A 19,553-nucleotide genomic window follows, 5' to 3' on the forward strand; every position below is an offset into this window, starting at 1 on the left:
GCAGAGCTTTTATTACACTAATGAGCTAATTGTTTAAGAATCATTCACGTGATTCATCCTCCTGTTCAGCCCTTAAAAAAAAAAAAAAATGTAGATGCTGAAACTCTCTTGACAAACCAATATTTATAACGGTTTGACAGCAGGATGAGGAACAGCGTTTGTCTTTGTAACAGCTTAAAGAAAAGGCCTTTCCAGCACCCAGCCATGCAGTTACAATCTTGACCTCTTTCTTATGCTGGGAACATACATAGAGCAGACAAGCAGCACCTCCCGTGTGTTTTCTTGACCCTTTGACTGTCCATTCACTTCCCATCTGTTTTGCAGCCTTAAAGGAACAGAGGGGGCCCTCTACTTATAAATCTGTCTTTGCAGCTGATAAATGATGTTCTGTCTCTTTAAGGGCAGCCTGGGTGGTTTTGCCTTTTTTTTCCCCTCTTAAAATTTTAGCTTTCCTCCTGTCCTTAACCAGAGGGAAATATGGTATGCGAACAAGAGGAAACTGGCAAAAAGTGTGATGGGTGGTTTCAAAGGATTTTCTAAATTTCAGCAGGACGTGACCCTGCCCCGATCGGTGAATTACAGGAGCTGTTAGGATGCGGTGGGGTGAGACAAGAGAAAGCGTGTTGGTGCAGGTCTGGGGACTGGGTGGAAAGCCTGCTCCTTGGGACCTTACTTGGAGTGCCTTTTAGCACGCTGCCTCGCACTGTTTCGACAAGAGGTCTGGCTTTTGCGTGGCCTTTAGAAAGTTCAGGAATGTGGTGCAAATGGCTGAACTTCAGGGAGATTTTTTTTTCAGGTCTCCACCTGGATGGTTGTAGGGGGTTGAGTACCAGTATGGGGTCTGTGTCTTAGGTAGCCCTAAGCAAAAATTCAGCTGTCAATAGGAAACCATGGAGCAGCATTTCCAGCTTTTAATAGCGTGCTTCTGGGCATCCTGGTGAAATCTGACTACAGACTGGGCTTTTCTTTTTGCCAGAGGAAAGATGAGGCATTCACAGCAGTAAATTCAACATTTTTGCCACTGTGGTTAATTAACCGTAACACACAAGTATCACAGCAAGCAGTGACAATGGTTATAGGCAATGAAGGGATGACGAAAGGCAGATTTAAAAAAAAAAAAAAAAAAAAAAGAAGAGGCAGAGAAGCAAGGCTAAAACTGAAGTAAAATCCAGAGCAAAAGGAAGAGCCATGAGCTAACAGATATCGAAGCCGTGTAAGTGATAGTCAGAAGTAGAAATCACTTTAATGTAGAACAGGAGGATTTATAAAGAACTATTAACAAATTTTATCATGCCTTTTCCTGCTATTTGCGTCATCGAAGTGCAGAATAAAGATGCATCTCTGTCGTGAAAGAGTTTTCAATTTTTCTTGATGGTGCAACTGAAAATCGGTGTCATATGGGCAGACTTGTAAACAGGGGAAAGGGAAGAGTTTTGATTTGCCTTACATAACAAAATCCTTGTGCAGTTTTCTCCAAGTTGTGGTACAGAGAGCCATGGTTATCTGTAAAATTCTGTGCTAAATCCATTGCTTATTTACATATAAGTATGATTGATTTGAATGCCAATACATTCATTTATTTTTAGAATCATAAGCAAGAGCAATTTTGTGAAGAGAGTTCACATCTTCTGTAAAACCAATTAATGCAGCTGAAAAATATCTAGAAACCTTTTTTCTTGCTACTTACAGTATTGTTGAAATAAGTAATAAGCTTTACTTTTTCAATTTGTTTAACAATATTCCTAAGATTATTTGGCCTTACTTCAGGAGTTTTGTTTGATAGATTTGATATTTTAGTTTCACTTTAGCAGTGATTCTTTAGCCTCTGTGCTATTAGTTGGTAGATGATCTTAGTTAAAATGGCCTGCAAGCAGTGAGCAAGCAGGCCTTGTGAGAATGAATATCTGAGGGAGTTCTCTTCTGAACAGCTTATGATGTTAAAAGCAAACTTTATCTGTGGCTGTGGGTTTTTTGGTGTGTTCAAAGCATATCCAAATCCTAATTACAGATCAATTAGTCTGGGTTTGAGCCTTTTAGATCTAGTATCACAGGATTAATGAAAAGAAAATGAGTAGGTAGCAATATCATTTCTTACGGAGATAAGGATATGAATGGAGATAAGGTGCATGAATGAGGATCTCAAGATACCCGAATAAAGAATTTCCTCATTCTGTCAGTGAAGTTTTATGGGATATGGAAGGAGGATTATGGGAATATTCATGACCAGATCAAGAGGCATAATGAGCTGATGTATGAACAGCTTATCTTTTAGGTAAACACGGGGTAAATGGGAAATAGAATAGCCATTCATTGCCCCTAGGCCTGTGAATTTTCCTGTTCTGAAGATGGAGAATAGAGTTCAGTTACATTTACTCTTCATTGATACCATTTGATTTTTTTTATCACTGTTATGTATTTGTAACTTCAGTCCTGCCTTAAAACTGTCAAACACTGCTCTTTCTAGAAGCTATAACATTGAGCAATAGTGTGTATTTAAACTTCTGAAATACCATATAATAAGAGTGCAGTACTTCAAAGACTTCTGCGATACTTCAGCACGGCATAACAGTACTGGGCTAGTTTAACATGCTACAGAAATCATTTGCTAGCAAACTGAATGCTTTTAATCCAAGATTTACTTCTACATGGAAAAACACACAATCATAATATAAAGGAAGCGCAACGGGTCACTTAGGCTGTCTCATAATTACCTTTTGTATTAAGTAGTAAGTGTTCTTATCTGAAACCCAAGTGATGTTCGGGGTTTGACATGTTACTACATACTTCTAAATTAAAGCACTTTTTTTGAAGAAGTTTTCAATCAATATTTTGGTGAAGCTGTCAATGATAACCCTGCAAATCTGGGTACACAGATTCTGTATCTCACAGTGAAGAGAACTGCATCCAAAAACTTCCTCAACTAAAGGCAGGTAAAATCTGACTCTTGAACTGCAACAATACGTTTCTGTGGCAAATGCAGTGTCACAAAGTGCTGGGGAACCTACTGGCATCTATCCCAGAACTGCAGCCCCTGCACTTGTACTCTTCAGAAAAGTTCTGCCAAGCATTTACATTTACTGGTTTATTAAGATGTGTGTAGTGTCAGTGTGTAACTCTGCAGTTCCCCTATTTAAAAGGTAAGCTGATTTAACATACTGTTTCTCTATGCTACAGAACGGACTTGTGGGGTAAATCTTACAGGTTGGCTGGTATCTGCTGCTGCAGGAGGCTTTCCTACTGCTAGGAATGCAAGGCATAGCATGAGTAATTGCAGCTATTTGGCAGTCATTGTAACTGTTCTTTCTTAAGAATAGCTAGCATGTTTTTTCAAAGTATTAAATTACCCCAAGACCTCATAATTATTACAGTTAAGCAATCATTTCAATTCAGTCCAAGTATAAAAACTAATAAAGTTCTCATAATATGGAGGCAATTTTAGTGTGTCTGTTCTCTAAGCAAACACAGCTGATGCAGTACATTCTGGTGGAATAAATATTTGCTACCCTGTTATTTTAATATGCCCTAATCAGAAAATTAGAATAGCTTTTGTTGGCACAAACCTTTTCTTTTTTTAAGGGTGAAATAATAATTACAGACTTTTGCTGATGCTATTAATTTTCAATACTTGAATATTTCATTAGCGAGGAGTTGAGAAGGGAAAATATTTGCATTTAATACTGCTAAATCTGCCTGCTTTCACCGAGCCCAATGGCTTAATCAATAGGAAAAGTATATTTGGGGGAAAATGTACCAATTTATTGTTACTGTATAAATATATACATTCACTCCAAAAACAAAGCTATTAAGGGCACAACCTGAAGAGACCTTCTGGGCAGTGAGATTGAATCTCCAGTTATCACTGGCAACTGCTGTTCATTTTGGAGAGAGAGCTACAGGGTGAACAATTCCCAAAAATGTGTTGACTCTCTCCAAGATAATAAGACACTTTTTTCGAACATTAATTTTGTAAACAGATGCGGCATCAATATTAGAAGCTGTGCTAAGCAGCTGCCTAATAAATGCCAAAGTATTGTTTTTGTTACACGAGAGGTTTATATACTGACACGCCAAAAAGATCAAACTGCTTTTTTCTGACTTAAAGATAGCAAACAAACACTTCAGACTTAGTGAGAAGTAGTGATTTTGTGAATTCTTTTTTTTTTTTCCCATTGGCAGCATTCAAAAGTTTTCTCTGCTGAACTGGATCACGACTTTTTCTGCTAAAAATAAAAATAAAAAATCGGCTACTGCTGTTCTGTAACTTCCAAAAATACAGCTTTCACCCCTCAAACTGACTGTAATCTTCATTTAATATCAAAGTACATTAAAAAATGAAGGCAGCTGAAACTAGAGAAAGTTCTTTGGTGTTTTCTTTAGGACCCAGAGCGTGATTCATGCTCCCTGTGCCTCTGTGTTGGTAGATAAGCACTACTGGGGAAGGGGACACTGAAGTGTTGAAAGTATAAGTGATTTGCCTTTCATCACCTTAAAATTGCATGATAAAGATGTAAGTTAGAGATTTCTTCATTCCCATACAGGCTATTTTACATATTTTATTAAATGCTAACTAAAATCCTGTACTTCTGCTAGAACAGGACTACATGATTTTGTTGAGTTTGGGTATTAGTACTGCTCTAAAATTGTTTTTATAATTATCTGTGGGATTGGCAATTTATTACTAGATGAACTTCTATTTCCCTTGGCTACATGCTTATATTCCTGTTTGAGGTCCTACTTCTTTCTCCCATAATGCTTATATATCCCCATTTAAGGATAATAGGTGTACTTTTCATTCTGTTTTGCTGTTATTTCAGCTCAGCAAAGCAAGTTTATAACATACGGTATTGGCAAAGAGAATAAAACATTAATAGAAGATAGATTAAAAAAAAAAAAAAAAAATCAAACCTTGTATTTCATGCAACATACAGGTTTAATCCAACAGTATTTTGTATCTTGGGATGTGGAGGAAAGGGGAAAGACTGGACATTTTTTACATGTATATTCTCATTGGACTTAGTTTTGTCTGTCCCCACTCATTTTTCTGAAGTGTGCTTTTTTTCATGGCTATAATCGCACACAGAAGGAGCTTCAACGAGGATGTGGTGAGAGAGAAGGAGGAAATCTTGCAGGCTTTAGATTCCAGCTAGGTTCTAAACCTTGCTTCATAAGCTGTTTAATAAATCAAATAGGCGATATGATGACAAGCATTGTGTGGAATTCAGAAAAGAGTGGAAAAATGCCTAAAATCCTGTATTTTTCCCAATGTTACCTTTTTATTCGTAGTAGTTGCTTGCAGTGATGTTCTAGTCTTGTGTTTTATTGCTTTGGTTTTGTTTTTAAGAAATAAGCTCCCATCTTTAGCGTTTGTATAAAATAAGGTTCTGCCCACATCCATCTGGTTACTACTGATATGCAAGGAAATGAAGTGTAAACATTAAACATTTTTAATGTTTTATATGCCCTTTTGTATAGGGGTATTGAATGCTGTTGTTTGGTGGTTCCCTGAAATTCTGCCTGCTGAAAGGTCACTTGTTTTTAACTCTTTTTAGCATGATTTGTGTTGTTTGTGACACTTGTTGTGGATAATAAGGATATTTGATTAAAAGAGAGGTGCGTTAGCGGACATTAGTTAAAGGGTAACAATTCTCTACAGGTACCACGTGTACAGTAGTTCTGCTGTGCATGACATAATGAAAGTTTCAGATTTTTGAAATACAGCAATATGGGATTTCTTTGTTAAATTATGGAATTATTAGCATGATAATCATTAAATGTATTTGTAGAAGTTCTTTGTTCAAAGGGATCAGTTTCATTTCTTCTGATGTGGAAAAATATAAGTAGCTAGATATTTAAATAACAATCTTTTTTATTTCTTCAGAAAAAGTTCGGGAAATTCAGGAAAAACTTGAAGCTTTCATAGAAGCCCTCCATCAAGAAAAATAGATTTTAGACGAACAATCGTTCAGACAGGTAATCACTTTTAGATCATGAAAGAATTATTATAATTTCTCATTGTTCAATATAAAGCAATTATTCATGTCTCTTAGATACACGTTTTCATAAAGACATTGTGAAAATTCCTTTTATTTTATTCCATTGCATGGCCACTGCTGCTTCCTGCTTCTAATCTGCAAAACTATAGTTTCAGCTTTTACACTACAAGTGAAAGTGAAACTTTATAGAAATACAATTAATGTCTAGATATTGTGAAACACTTCAAGCCATTTGATTACTCTTGGTTTGTTATTTTTGTCCATGTTAAGAGGACGAGTCTGTAACTATCTGGAATGAAAATTAAGGAAGCAATTTTCTTTTCTGTAAAGCATTTTGAAATCTTTTCTCTATAGGCACCGTATATATAGCAAGCAAAAATAATATACATTCAGGTCACTTACAAACATTATTCTTCAGTATTAATTGTCAGAAACAGAAGCCTATGTTCTGTGATATATTTGCATGCATTTTAAAATAATGTCCTTTCTGTTTCAGAAGCAACTTTACACAAGAATGCAGCCTTTTCCAGGATACCGTGCACAAAGAAGACTGAATAAAAATGGCTTTTGTGTCCCATTATGTTTCCTGTCTTTTGGGGAGCATCCTGAAATGTTGGAGGAGAAAGAAAATAATGTCTTATGGGATTGAGAAGTTCAATTAAAACCTACCTGCTTTTTTAATTTTTGAAGCTAAATGTATACAGCAGACGAATATGACTTGTGTCTCAGTGAGATAGCCTGAGAGCTTGCTGAAGTTGTACATTTAAGGTTGTTTTTTTTTCCTGATAGGAAAAAAGGCTTTCGTTTTTGGCATCTGTCTTGTACAGTGGAGCTGGATCAGATTGATAAAGTGATCTTATCTGTTGTTGGTTTTTTGCCTGCAAACGATCCTGAAAGTTTGACGTAAAGTTTAGTATTTGTATGTACATTAAACCACCCTTCCAAGTTATGCCACTTCTATTTGTTAAGCTGTGTGTTGAAACCGTCTCTGATCACCCTGGTACAGAATTTAAAGCATGGCATTGAGATCTTGAGAGGAAGTTGTGGATTTTGTTAAAATCCTAAACTCCTGAGAGACGTCATCCAAGGAATTCTTCTAGTGCTTTCAAGTGAAAGTACAGACTGCTATTCACTGACACCTTAAAAGGTTTGGCTCAGGAAATAATGTCAACAGCTGTTCCTTTTACCGATTCTTTCCTAATACATGTTGTTACTCTGAATCATAGCCGATTACATTTCATTTCTGGTATTGCACAGACTTTGATTTCCTTTTTAACTCCTCTCTTCCCCATAGGTACAAAGTAAATTGATTACATGGAAAATGTAGAAAAATACTTTGTACAATTCCAACTTGTCCAACCTCCTTAACTCAGAAGGCAAAAATATAATTAATTTCATTTTTCTAATAGCTACTGTAAGACCAAAGTCACTTCTATACTGAAGTTAAACAAAAGGTCCTTCCATACCCACTTGGTTTCTATCATTCAATACAGTAAAATAATCAGTAAATATAGTATTTTTTTTTACTGTTTTAGTTTTGCCATAGAAATGTCACTTCTGACAAATTTAAGCATGATTTAGGCTCTGTCTCATAGGTGCCTGGTGATTAATCACCACAGTATTTTTCTGCCCACACTTTGCAACAAATGATCAGGATACGCTTCTGATTGCTTCTGTGGAAGAAGATATCAGGCTTATTAGGCTTACAACAATTTGTTTTGCAGTTGTCTGACTATGGAGGTTGAAAAAATTGACATAGCTTTATTTCCCTCTCTTGAAAAGGCTATTGATTTTGAACTTTTGGCAATTAAAAGAGAGGATTCCAAACATTTTATGATGGATACTTTTTCTGTTTGATCTCACTGAAAAACGGAGAACTTTGGTAAAATTTTCCCTAAACGTTCGGAAAATAAAGTATTTAGTCCCTTGTACAAAAAGTTAATAGAAAGCTATTCATAAAATGTTGTTGAAAGGTTAAATATTTCGAGGAGATCTAACTATGTTTGGGGACTTTTTGTTTGTTTTTGTTTAAAACTGCTTTCTGAAAATTAGTTTTTAAGGATTGAAACAATGAAGAAAAAGCTTGTATCATCATCATTTTCTGACAATAACTTTAGAAATGTATGTTTGCACAATTGTGAAGACAGAAGAGAGATTCCATAGGCTGTATAGCAAGCGAAATAAGTCTGTACTTGTGTTAAATTCCTCTTTGTATTAAAAAAAAAAAACAACACAACAACAACAAAAGTTTTGCATTACTTCAAGAGATCACTGTTTGAAACTTCTGTGTAATGTAAATGTTGCGAAATTTTGCATCCAGTGGTCCAGCCTTCATCTCTTTCAGTGTGATGTTCCTATAGTTTTAGTTCTGACTTCTCTGTGCTGCTCATCTAAGACTTAGCATGATGTATTCCATGAAAAATAGGTATTTATTGAATAAAAATGTAACCGAAGGAAAAATAAAATGTGGGTTTTGAACACAGTGCTATTGCACCTAACAAGAAGTCACTTTGGCCTTCTTTTTCTCTTTTGTTAAACTGTGAAAATGTATGCTGGAAGATAAACATAGTTAATGGGAAAACGGGTTTGAGAAATATAGAGTACTTAGTTTACCAACCCATGCATGAATTCAGGAATTATATCTATTTTTTTCAGATGAAGAAGAATACTACAAAATCAATTGCAAAAATACTGTAAAAGTCTGATGTGGAAGGTGCTGTGTATTTGCTCCACAAAGCTTAAATTGCAGACATGCATATCAGGAGCAGTAAATAATTATAAGTCTGCAGTAATTTGATTTCATGATTAGAATTCAATTTACCAGAAGTGATCTTGGCAAATAAAGAGGAGGTAATTTAATGCTGTTTTTATAGGACTTTACCATAACTTTTTACTTCCTCTAACCTTAATATAAGTTATGCTTAAATCTAGTAAGTGAGCACCAATTAACGAAGTTTAAAATAGAGTTGATAAGCACTATTAATGCTTTTAAACATTAAAATTACTTTAAAATTACTCTTTTTAAGGATTATCTTAATAAATAGTTAGCTGTAATCATATTAAGCTGCATGAGAAGCATGTACTGTTACGCATATTTTTAGATAACAAACACAATTATTCGAACTGTCTTTTAAGATTTATATGATACAGAGAAGTGTAAGTCATTCCAGACTGTGGGTCTTGCAAAATCATTGTAGCCACACAAACCAGTTTTGAAACTAGGAAAATTAACGTGTCCGATTATTTTCCAGTAAAACTACAAAAACCTTCCTTGTGTATTTTTCAAATTCAGGATATTTTTCTGTATTACATAAACTAACATCATAGTCTACGTAAAGCAATTTGTGTGTTATAAGTAGCAAAGACTAATCTGTAATTTCTGTGGTTTTCTAAGGTTTAAGAGAGAGGCATCAGCGAGTGCAGATATCATCATTACATAAATGAAATATCATTATTACATAAATGAATATTTCATTTCCAAAGCAAGTTACTTATGTCATGCAGCTATGGTAAGATATTTCAATTTTCTATAAACTGAGTTTACAAGCCGAGGTTTAAATATTAATGGCCAGGGATATTTTTTCTGTCATTTCTTCATGAAAAGGGCACAGATGGTGCTTTTTCACATGTCAACAGAATTCCTCCTTCTTAGTGGTTTCAAGTAACCTCATACTAAGTTAGCAGACCAGGAGACACATGAAAAACTTGGTAAGTGCAGTAAGTTAGAGTGAAAATGTCAATCAAAACTCTTATTCCAAACCTACTAGTATGTTCTATTTCAACATTGAGGATCAATTTTTCTGAGTATGTTTTGAACCTAAACTGAGTTTTGATCTTGTATTTCCATAGCTAAGATTTAGGGCACTTAATTTTCATGTATCTTAAAATTTAACAACTCCAGCAGTCATATTAAAAGTGCACAAGAGATTACATCACTTCTGTTGAGAAACACTGAAATATGGGACCTAGAAATCTGACCCAGGACCCCTTGAGTCATTTAAAACTCTCCCTTCTTGGTAGAATTTGGTTCTGGGCATGTTTGCGGGATACTTTTGCCAGAGAAGGTGTTGCCAGTCTGTGATGATCTCTGCATTTTTGCAGAGTTGCAGCAGAAATTTTCTTTGACTACTTGGGGTGTGTTTCTGTTTTTTTTGAGATGTTTTAGGAAATGTTCCAATCATGCCTCCTCACATGGAAGGGATGTACATTGACTACTCAGATAGTGGGGTACCTCTCAAGAACGTGGCATGTATGGCTATCTTAAAAAAAAAAATAAAATAAAATAAAAAAAGCTAATTAACTTCCTACTTACTATTTTCCTTTTGTTTTCACTTCCTCAGAATGCAGCTCCAGAAAACTCCTTTGACTGAGAAGTAGAAACCTGCATATATCCAAAGCCTGGAGAGAAAGAAGAGGTTTGACTAGAACTCTGATACAAACTACGTTGTTAGCATGAAATATTGCTTTTCCAGTTATTGCTGTCTCCTGTATAGACATGACTCTAGAAGCTTGATTTCCAGGCTACAACTCCTTTTATGAACACTCTCTGATAACCTGCACAATGGAAATATATTTATTTTTCTAGAGCTTAATATTGGCTTAAAGAAAAAACTAGTTTCATCTTAACATAAAGATTTTGAGCAATCTTAAATCTTGAATGATTCTGTCACTTTCCTTGGTAGGCTGCCTTTGCAGTAACTTACCATCTCCAAGGTATTTGTTTATTTTTCATTTTTGTTTAGACCTATTTAGATCTTGTTCTATTATGTAATTAGTTCAGTAATCCATCTTCCCTTGCAGAAATCTTTACAGACCCCAATCAACCACTTGCTAGTTTTTATTTAACAACATAAATAAAATACATTGTAAATCTCTTGCAAGATACATTATGCATGGTCGTCAGATAATTCTTAAAGATGTGGTTTGTCAGAACTGCTATTTGCTCTAAATGCCTTTTATCACATAATTGTTTTTATGGGACAAGGCTGTAGTTCAATATTTAAGTATACAAAAAAGTATATATATACAGAAACAAAGGGAAGAAGCTGAAAGGATACAGAGATTGTAACAATTATTTATGCTGTGTGCTGGAATGTAAAAAAAAAAAAAAAAAAAAAAAAAATTTCTGTGCACACAAATCTTGTTGACATCTGCCATCACCTGTGTGCTGTAGCACATCAGAAAGTGAAAATATCCAAGCTGTCATTCTGTAAATGAATGGTAAAAATTATGGGTGTGACACTATTGGACTATTGAAGTGATTCAATGAATAGTACATGACAATACTTTTGGAATGGCTCTTGAAACAACTGCAGAGTCAACCTCTGAAACAGTTCGAGAACCATTTCTGGAATTGGCTTTAGGTAAACTTCCTGCATTGACATCAGAAGTTAGCTGGGGAGTGTTTCCAAAAGTGGCTCTAGAAGCAATTCTAGCAAGAAGGTTGAGAGTTGAGTCTGGCAGATATTGTAGCAGTGTTTTTGAATCAACTCTCAATGCGGGATCCAGGCATGGTTCTTGAGCTGAATCCAGAAGCTAGCCTGCTGTTGGCTGTGGGATTTATTCTGGAATTGGTTCTGTTGGTGCACTTCTAGAGCCAGTTCCAGAATTATTTCTAGTCACTTCTGCTGAAAAGTTGTTTACTGTGCATAGATACAAATGGTTTGTGTTTGTTACAGAACACTGGTAGAAGTCATCTTCTTGCTGCTGCTGCTGCTAGAAGTCTGTAGGTTGGAAGACAGTTTCAGGAGCAGTGCATCCTAATTTGTGTGTGTTAATGTCACTTTCTGACTCAGAAATGGATTTCTATCCTATCCTTTGTAGTGGCAACCAACAAGATGAGCATTGTTCAAGTTTTTCACCCCAAGAATGACAATGAGCCTCTTGAAGGTTAATCAGAGTGGTGCATTTATTAACGTCTTGGATTATAAACCATTCCTAATGCAGGTAAATATTTGAAGTTTCAATTAAAAGAGTACTTTATAAAAGAAATAGTTAAAATACAGCACATAGAATAGAATGCAGAAGATAACGTAAGCCTCTTCACCTCTAGAATCATAAAATCATAAACAGAGATCATTGTTGCTTCCATTTCAAGCAAGTGTTCTCTCTTTTCTAGCCTCACAAAACAGGTGTCAAGCTAACAGTATGCCCTGTATGTTTAAGAGCATTCAAAGCAGTGTTTTGCTTCATCTCCACAAGCCAATTGCCTATGACTTTTGATGTTTAGAGATGGAACATTGATTGCAACCTTCCGTTCAATGAGCCTGTTCTGGTTCATGTGAAAATCAACATCCTTTTTTGTGTTGCTGCCTGACAGGATGCTACAATACTATTAGCATTTGCAAAGGGTTTACTCCGTCTAATAGTGCAACCCCCAGATCACAGGCTGCTCAGTTTGTGTTTCTCTATTATGTGAAAGACACAAAGAAGCTGAAGGCTGGCAAAGGCCTGTCAAATCTTGTAATGTAGCAAGCGACCCCAGAGCTTCATTCTGCTTTATATCATCCCTTGTTCCCCATCCCACCCTTTCCCTTGAATGGGCTCTGAGGTAGGTAAATGAATTCAGCGGTATGGTAGGCGGATGATTCCTTTCTGACCTCATTCCTGTACCATTTGTTTCCAGGCTTGTTGGAGGGAAGGGGACATATCTGAACCTTTTGTTTCAAATAATTTTCTTGCAGGTTGGGGAGTTAATGCAGACCTTGTCTGAACTCACCCGAGCGGAAAGTGTTCTGGGTACATGTTCTGACACGCTTGGTCCCCTGGAATTGCCACATTAAAGGAGAAAACTGTGAATTGGAATTCTTTAATGTTTGGCATTGCTTAAACACCTGGACACCTTTTTTTCTTTTTTTTTTTTTTTTCCCCAATGCACGTGTGTTTATATCCTGTTTTATGCCTTGAAACATCCGTCTTAAGAGCATGCAAGAAGTAAACAAAGAACAAGCTTTGAACAGCCCAGTGTTAACTTGTTTTAGTCAGGAAGAAGTTGTTGAGGCTGAGACACAAGCTTAGTACAGCATACACTGAACAGTGGCTTGCAAAGGGGCATTTCAGACCAGTGTCTGAAACTGGCAAGGTAGTTCTTAGCTTTGAACAGTCATGTTGGTTTGTTTAGGGATTGTGTGTTTCATGGTAAGGAAAGCAATGGTTTCCCACGTAGTAGGACTGAATTTGAGAAGCAGTGAATCCTCTAATGCCAAACTTGCCAGCACTGTGCATCCTTAAAGATACTTTTGTGGAAGGAAGAATAGAGGAATGTGACCACCAGGAAAACATGAGGTGGGAATATCATCACAGCTGTCCTGCATCGTTGGGAGTTAGCCCTCTGCACAGTCATTGCTACGATGTTTGGAAGGTCATTTTTGCCTCTTAAGTAACAGATTATGAAGATGTTAAATACAACACAAAAACGTTAACACCCTTAAGTCTTAAGTGTATGCAGTAGTAAGTTTACAGTATCTGAAGTGTGAAATCATGATTAAACCACAATAGGAAACTATTAACATTATTTCACGCTCAGTATTCTTGGAAGTATCCTGCTGAAGAGAAACGTTCTGGATAATTTCAGCTGCCACAGCAGCATATATCTGTGGGAGGAAAATGGGAGATGCACAACCACCTCCATCTATCTAGTCTTGTAGAAATGTAATGAGAGGCCTGCTTATGATCTGAGCTCATCACTTTATATTGCACATATGCTTTACAGAAGGCTCCCACAAGACAAATGAGACATTGGAACAAACCTGCTAGAACTTCAGCTAGTCTAGTCTTGCAGTTGATGTGAAAAATACAGACATAAAGTGAATGAATGAGGATGGTCACATCCCAGGTAAGGGTGTTGCCTTAAAAGCATAGATGTATTAATGATTTTATGTTGATGTTCTGTAGCTCGAGTGTACAGACAGAAGGGGTGTTTATCATATTGATTCCTGTACATGTTAACGTATTTTCTGCATGTGCTCGTAGAACTTCATGATAATGACATTTTATGATAGAAATAGTATTACTCTTGAAATACAAAATTCCACGTCCTGCACAGATTCAGGGCATTCCCAAAACAAACTCTTTGTTCATGCTTCATTTGTGACTCCTCTGTGGCATGTTTATGTATCTCAGGTGGGAGATGAGCTTATCTAACAGTTGTAATCTCAAACCCACCTAACCTGAAGGTTATTTGCATGTGCAAATTATCTTTGTAGTTTAGGACTAATTACAGACTAATTGTATCAGCCAAATAGAATAGCTTCCCTTCCCTTTCCCCCCACCTGCTAAAGGAGTTTGTACTTTCACAGGGCTCCAGTGCTGATGATACCCAGCTTTGTGCGAGTCCTTGTCTACTTTCTCACTAGTAAGGCCAGTGTGAATATTGGCTAAATAAAGCCCTTAAAATCAAAAAATGATCCTCCACCAGTAACCAGGAAGGTGATCACTTTTGTTCTTATCATGTAATACCTCTGCTCTAAACAATGGAAAAAAGTCTAATTTTTGTCTTTTATATGACAGCCCTGATCAACTGGATCTTTTTTTCAAGGAAGCTTTTTTAAGCTATTAAATGTTTGTTTCACTGGCTGCCACTGGATACCATTTCCCTAAGGAAAATAAGAGCATCCCATTTAAAAAAGCCTTTTTTTTTAACCTCCTGTTAGTTTATGCATGGTCCATCCATTCAGCTGGAGAAAATAGCATTTCCCTTTTCAATAAAAGAAAACAATTTTCCATTGCCCAGTGCCTGAAAATTAGAATTCAACAGGGCTTATGGAAGTGCAGCTAGCAACAGGTTTTTTAATGAAGGTTTATCTCAGTACACTGCTTTGTTACAGATTTTTACCCACCCTATTTGCTTTTCCTGCCTGCGCAACTTTCTTCCCTGTTCTTATCTGTCCTGTTGGCATGTAAATTACTCCCACACCAGGTGACATCCTCTGCCTTGTGATGTGTTGAAGGTCAGATTAGATTTTCACAGTAGAGCCACCTAGCTTGAAAAATGTATGCAGTGTAATTCATGCTACTGCTCACATCCCTTTTCAGTTTAGTTTCTGGCATCTTGGTTTTAGGTACAAGTATGTAGCACATACTTTGTGAATGTACCTGTATCTCAATGTATATACTATGTATGCAATGAAAAGAAACATGCTACATCAGAAATTCTAACTTTCTGCCTGGTCTATCCATAACCCAGAACAGAATTTATATAAGTGTATAACCCAGTCTGAAAGACAAATGCTGTTAATAAAGAGTAGCAAAGAAGCATCAGAGATGGGTTCGTGTCAAGAAGCTATTTTCATGTGGAAACAAGGGAATATTATACCACTTGCTGAAGCTTAAAACAACTCCCAGATCCTCACTGAAAATGAGCTTCATGATGAAAAGACTTGTAGCCTGTTGGGCCAAGAGATGGGGATTATAAGAATATTCATGATTCCTGAGAATCAGCAGGTGAGACCTAATGCACACATTTGCCCCTTACCCCTACCCCAGTTCATCCTTTTGGTAAACAGCACATAAAGGCTGGGTTCCCAGAGTGGCTGAACTAAGTTCCTGATTTTTTTTATTTTTTTATTTTTTAAATAAAGAATAGAGGAAAAGGGAGGGAGGGGGTTGAAGAAGATTGCAGTGGTTTTGCCACTTGTCCCAAGCAGAAGCACGGACTCTCCCTTTCATCTGTAAAGAGTAACTGTGTGGCCGAACCAGAAGTCTTGTGACATTACTTAAGAAAGCAGAATGGTATCTTAGCATCCAAGGCCTCATTTAAAACATAAAGAAAAGCCTGTCTTAGAGCTTGGATAAGCTGGAGAGGAATCTCTGTGACATATGTGCATTGTCTTAGGAAAGCATGGGATGAAGCCAACTGGTGGGACATGGCCCTTAATACACTAGGGATTTGTCATGCCTGTTTTAGTGTATTTACTAGTCAGTAAACACCCAGCATGTAGAGTCTGTGCAGTGACAGTATGTGATGCTGCACACTGTTACAGGACAGTGAGTGGCAGGCGTTACTGTATGGGACATTGATTCCTTGGGCAAGGTGGGCAAAGTATTTTGTACTACATTTCCCAAGTGAAACACAAAGACACTGTCAATAGTAGTTCTCACAAATTAAGACTTCACGAAATTGTCTCACTCTTTCCCTGTGGTGTGGGCTAAGAGGGATTCTCATGGATGCTGATCTTGTCCTAATTCTGACGGACTGCACCTGCAGGCACGAAGTAGCACGCTCAGTGCAGCAGGGGGAGGGATGGCTGTCATCTGATGAAGCCTGGGTGTTGTCAGCTCTTTGAGGCCTGAGCCAGTGCTTGCACTGAACAGAGAAGAACATGCTTGATTTTGCTTTAATTCGGTGTTGTTTCCTGTTTTTTCTTTGCAAAACTGGGTCTGTACTGTTCGCTCTGCCCTGTGATCTAGCACAACCCCATTCTACTAACTTTTTATTCTGTCTGTGGATCACAGCAGCAGGTAAGTGACAAAGTGATATGACAGTGGGAAGTGTCCTAATGAATGCAAGGGAAGGACGTTCAGGCTGCTTTCAGTCTATGGCCAGTGCCACTTACCAAGGACTGGGCACAACTGGAGTACTAATCCTGCATATATCTGCCTCTGGAGTAAGGCAGGTGCAAGCACTTTCCCAGGTTCTTTAGGTTTCCTGGAAGGGATATGCAGGTGAAGCCTTTTGGCTGTACTGAGACACAGATGACTGAACAAAAGTATGTTTTGGTACAAATTTACCGCTGTGCCAACATCTAATGTGGCCTGAAGCTTGCAGAACATCTGTCAATGAAGCTGCATTAAGGTGAAGGTAACGTTTTGTAAGGTTTTCAGCCTTTCCAGGAAGGCTTCTTTACCGTGTTTAATTCCCCCTTGAAATTTCAGTCTGCAAGAGCAGTAGTGCCTGCCTCTGACAAAATTGTTGTAACACTTAGTTTGGAAGTGTCTCAGCATAAGGACACTTGTTTGTTGTAACCCAGTGACAACATCAGAACAAGATTTCAACAGTGTTGATGTTAATCTGAATGTAACTCAATAGCACTGGCTTATGTGGTTGGATTTGAGTCCTCAGCAGTTGAAACTGAACTGCTGCCTGCTCAATATAGTTTTTCTAGTAACTGATGCATCTAGGTCAACAAATTGACAGGCATTGCTCATTTTACTGCTTGGCAAATATTGAACTAAAGTCTTCAGCACTGTAACACTGTTGACAATTGCAGGATAATGGCATTGTCCTCTTTTGTTACCGTGAAGTGCATCTTTGCATCTGATTCTGGCATATAGCACACTCTGTAAACAACAAGGGATGTTGTGATCTGGAGTCGCAAGTGTTTGCTCTGACAATATAAACTTAGTGCCTGCTCTCTGAAACCAAACAGTCTGTGTCTGCCATGGTTACTTCAAACTGATAATGAAACAAGCCACTCTCCTTCTGAAAACATTGGAGGGCAATGGCAAAGCTGTTGTTGAAGTTCTTTTCTGTTTGGAATGCTGTCCTTACCACACTCCTTTATTACATTGCAGGTCTACATTGAGGAGTCCAGACTAAGCTCCAAGAGCCTGAAAGTGGAGAAAAATACTTGGCAGGAAATTAAAGAAAAGAAAAAAAAATTATTACAGTTAACGCTGGTCTATCTGGTAAGGAAATGCTTTGTTGCAAGCTCACTATCCGTTCTTTCTTTTCCATAATAGCATATTAGAGGAAATGCAGCTGACGTGAGGTTCCGTCACACACATCCTGTTACCTGAGCAGAGCACTCTTTCTTGCTTCCTCCTTATCTTCTCAAAAATTAAACTTTAGCCCTGCTTCTGTGTAGGTCTGGGGTCATTTTAGTCCCAGCCTCTGTGGTTTCATTTCATGGTCTCTCCCTTCCGCTTCACTAGCATCTCTGGCTCGCTTGTTTGCTAACATGAGTCATCACTCTGGATCAGACTAGAATAATTCAGCTGCGTGGTAGCAATTCAGTGGTAGCATGCCCCAGGAGAATGGAGTCATTAACAGATTTTCTTCCACGCCACCTTTCCATGCTATATTGTTAGCTATAGCTTTATTATTTATTTCATGTTTAGGTCCAGGGTGAGGATTTAAAGCAGAACCACCTTTCTTCTATTTCACACCTCCACTTTCACCCACAGTTTTAATTTTGCATGTGAACTGTGTGTGGAATCTTTGTTTATGCAATGGTTTGCAAGCTAAAATGGTAGAGAACCCTAATCACAATGAATCTGTTTGAAAAGTGTCTACTGTACATCTGCTGTTAAGATATTACATATGAAACGTTAACTCAAACACTGTTAGGAGGTGAATCTACAAAGAAAGGGAGCCCTTGTGGATAATGGATCCTGCTACTCTTGACAGGTGTCCACGAGCTTGCAGGATTGGCCCCCTCCATAGATACATTCAAAAATTAATCTACAGCTTTTTATAACCCTAGTGGGGACACAGATAGGTTGGCCTGCGCTGCTTACTGCCTTTTGGGGTTGAATTAATGGTGTTTCCTTTTTCTTCTGTGTCTCAGAAAACAAAAAAAAACAACAGTTCTGCCTTTGAGGTTAGTGCAGTCACAAGCTAAAAAGAAGCCTAAGGTCAAAGAACAAGAAAGAGGCCAGCATGCTGTTCCCAGCCAGGTGCTGAGATGGGACAAGCTGTATGATCTACTGTCTGCATTTTGCTAGACTTGTCTCTAGTTGTCTGTGGTTATTCACAGAGCTGGGGGCTATGGGAGATGGGATTGTAATTGTGTTCCCAGCAAAGAGAAGAGACAAAGCTCCACGCTTCAGGAAAATGCCACCGTAATTCTTCTTATATTAGTTCAGAGAGGCTCGTTGATCATGAGGCTGGAAGCTTTTGTGACGGATGTCAAGTGACTGCTTTTGGGGATGATTCACTTATTGTCTATAAGGCTCTTTTTACCATAAAGCAGCTGTGAAGCCTCTATTTCCCCTAAACAAAACTGTCTTGAACTTCCAGGGGAGAACAAGGCTTTCACTGTGCCAGCCTTGACTGAAATCACAGCCAGGAGGGAGAAGTAAGACCAGTTTTCTTGCTTTTGCAAAAGCAAACTTATTTTTTTTTTCCCCAGCAGTAGCTGTGAAGTGGACAAAGGAAGTGAGCAGCCACCAGCCCTATGAGAGAAAAGAGCCTGTCCCTTTTGTAAAGCCACAGTATTTTTGTGTCCACCTGCAAATGTGGACAGCAGAAGTGGCTGCTGCTCCGGCTGAACCTACCAAAGTTGTGTACAGCAGGTGGTTATTTCCAGCAGCTATACAGTTCAGGTGTTGTGTTTTTTGTTTTTTTTTTCTCATATTTAAGGCTGATATTATCTGTTTTTTACAGAAAGCACAACTCATTCAACTTCGGCTTTTTGATTATATGTATCCCCATACACTGTTCACTAGAGAATGGGGCTTGCAACTAACTTAAAGATAAGGAAACAATTCCCAGAAAGGTTCAGCTGGAGCCTGTGGGCCCTTCAGGTGAAGGGAGTAGCAGGGAAAAGGACAGGCTGTCACTTGAGTAGGGAACAGTAGTGAATTATTGTGAGCAAGCGAATGGCAGACTCCTAACAAGCA

At 37.7% G+C, this 19,553-nt stretch overlaps 1 protein-coding gene across 4 annotated transcripts in view; it reads left to right on the forward strand.

Annotated features, from left to right (window-relative positions):
* OPA1 (OPA1 mitochondrial dynamin like GTPase) overlaps positions 1-8,497 on the forward strand; it is a 52,318-nt gene extending 43,821 nt beyond the window's left edge. For all 4 annotated transcript variants that reach the window (XM_068692756.1, XM_068692758.1, XM_068692757.1 and 1 more), the window contains 2 exons: positions 5,879-5,970; positions 6,490-8,497. In XM_068692756.1, coding sequence (XP_068548857.1) covers positions 5,879-5,943 — 65 coding nt within the window. In that variant the 3' untranslated portion in view covers positions 5,944-5,970; positions 6,490-8,497. The remainder of the gene's footprint in view (positions 1-5,878; positions 5,971-6,489) is intronic.
* The last annotated feature ends 11,056 nt before the right edge of the window (positions 8,498-19,553 follow it).

The sequence above is a fragment of the Anas acuta genome, chromosome 9 (genome assembly GCF_963932015.1).
Source record: "Anas acuta chromosome 9, bAnaAcu1.1, whole genome shotgun sequence".
Lineage (NCBI taxonomy): Eukaryota > Metazoa > Chordata > Aves > Anseriformes > Anatidae > Anas > Anas acuta.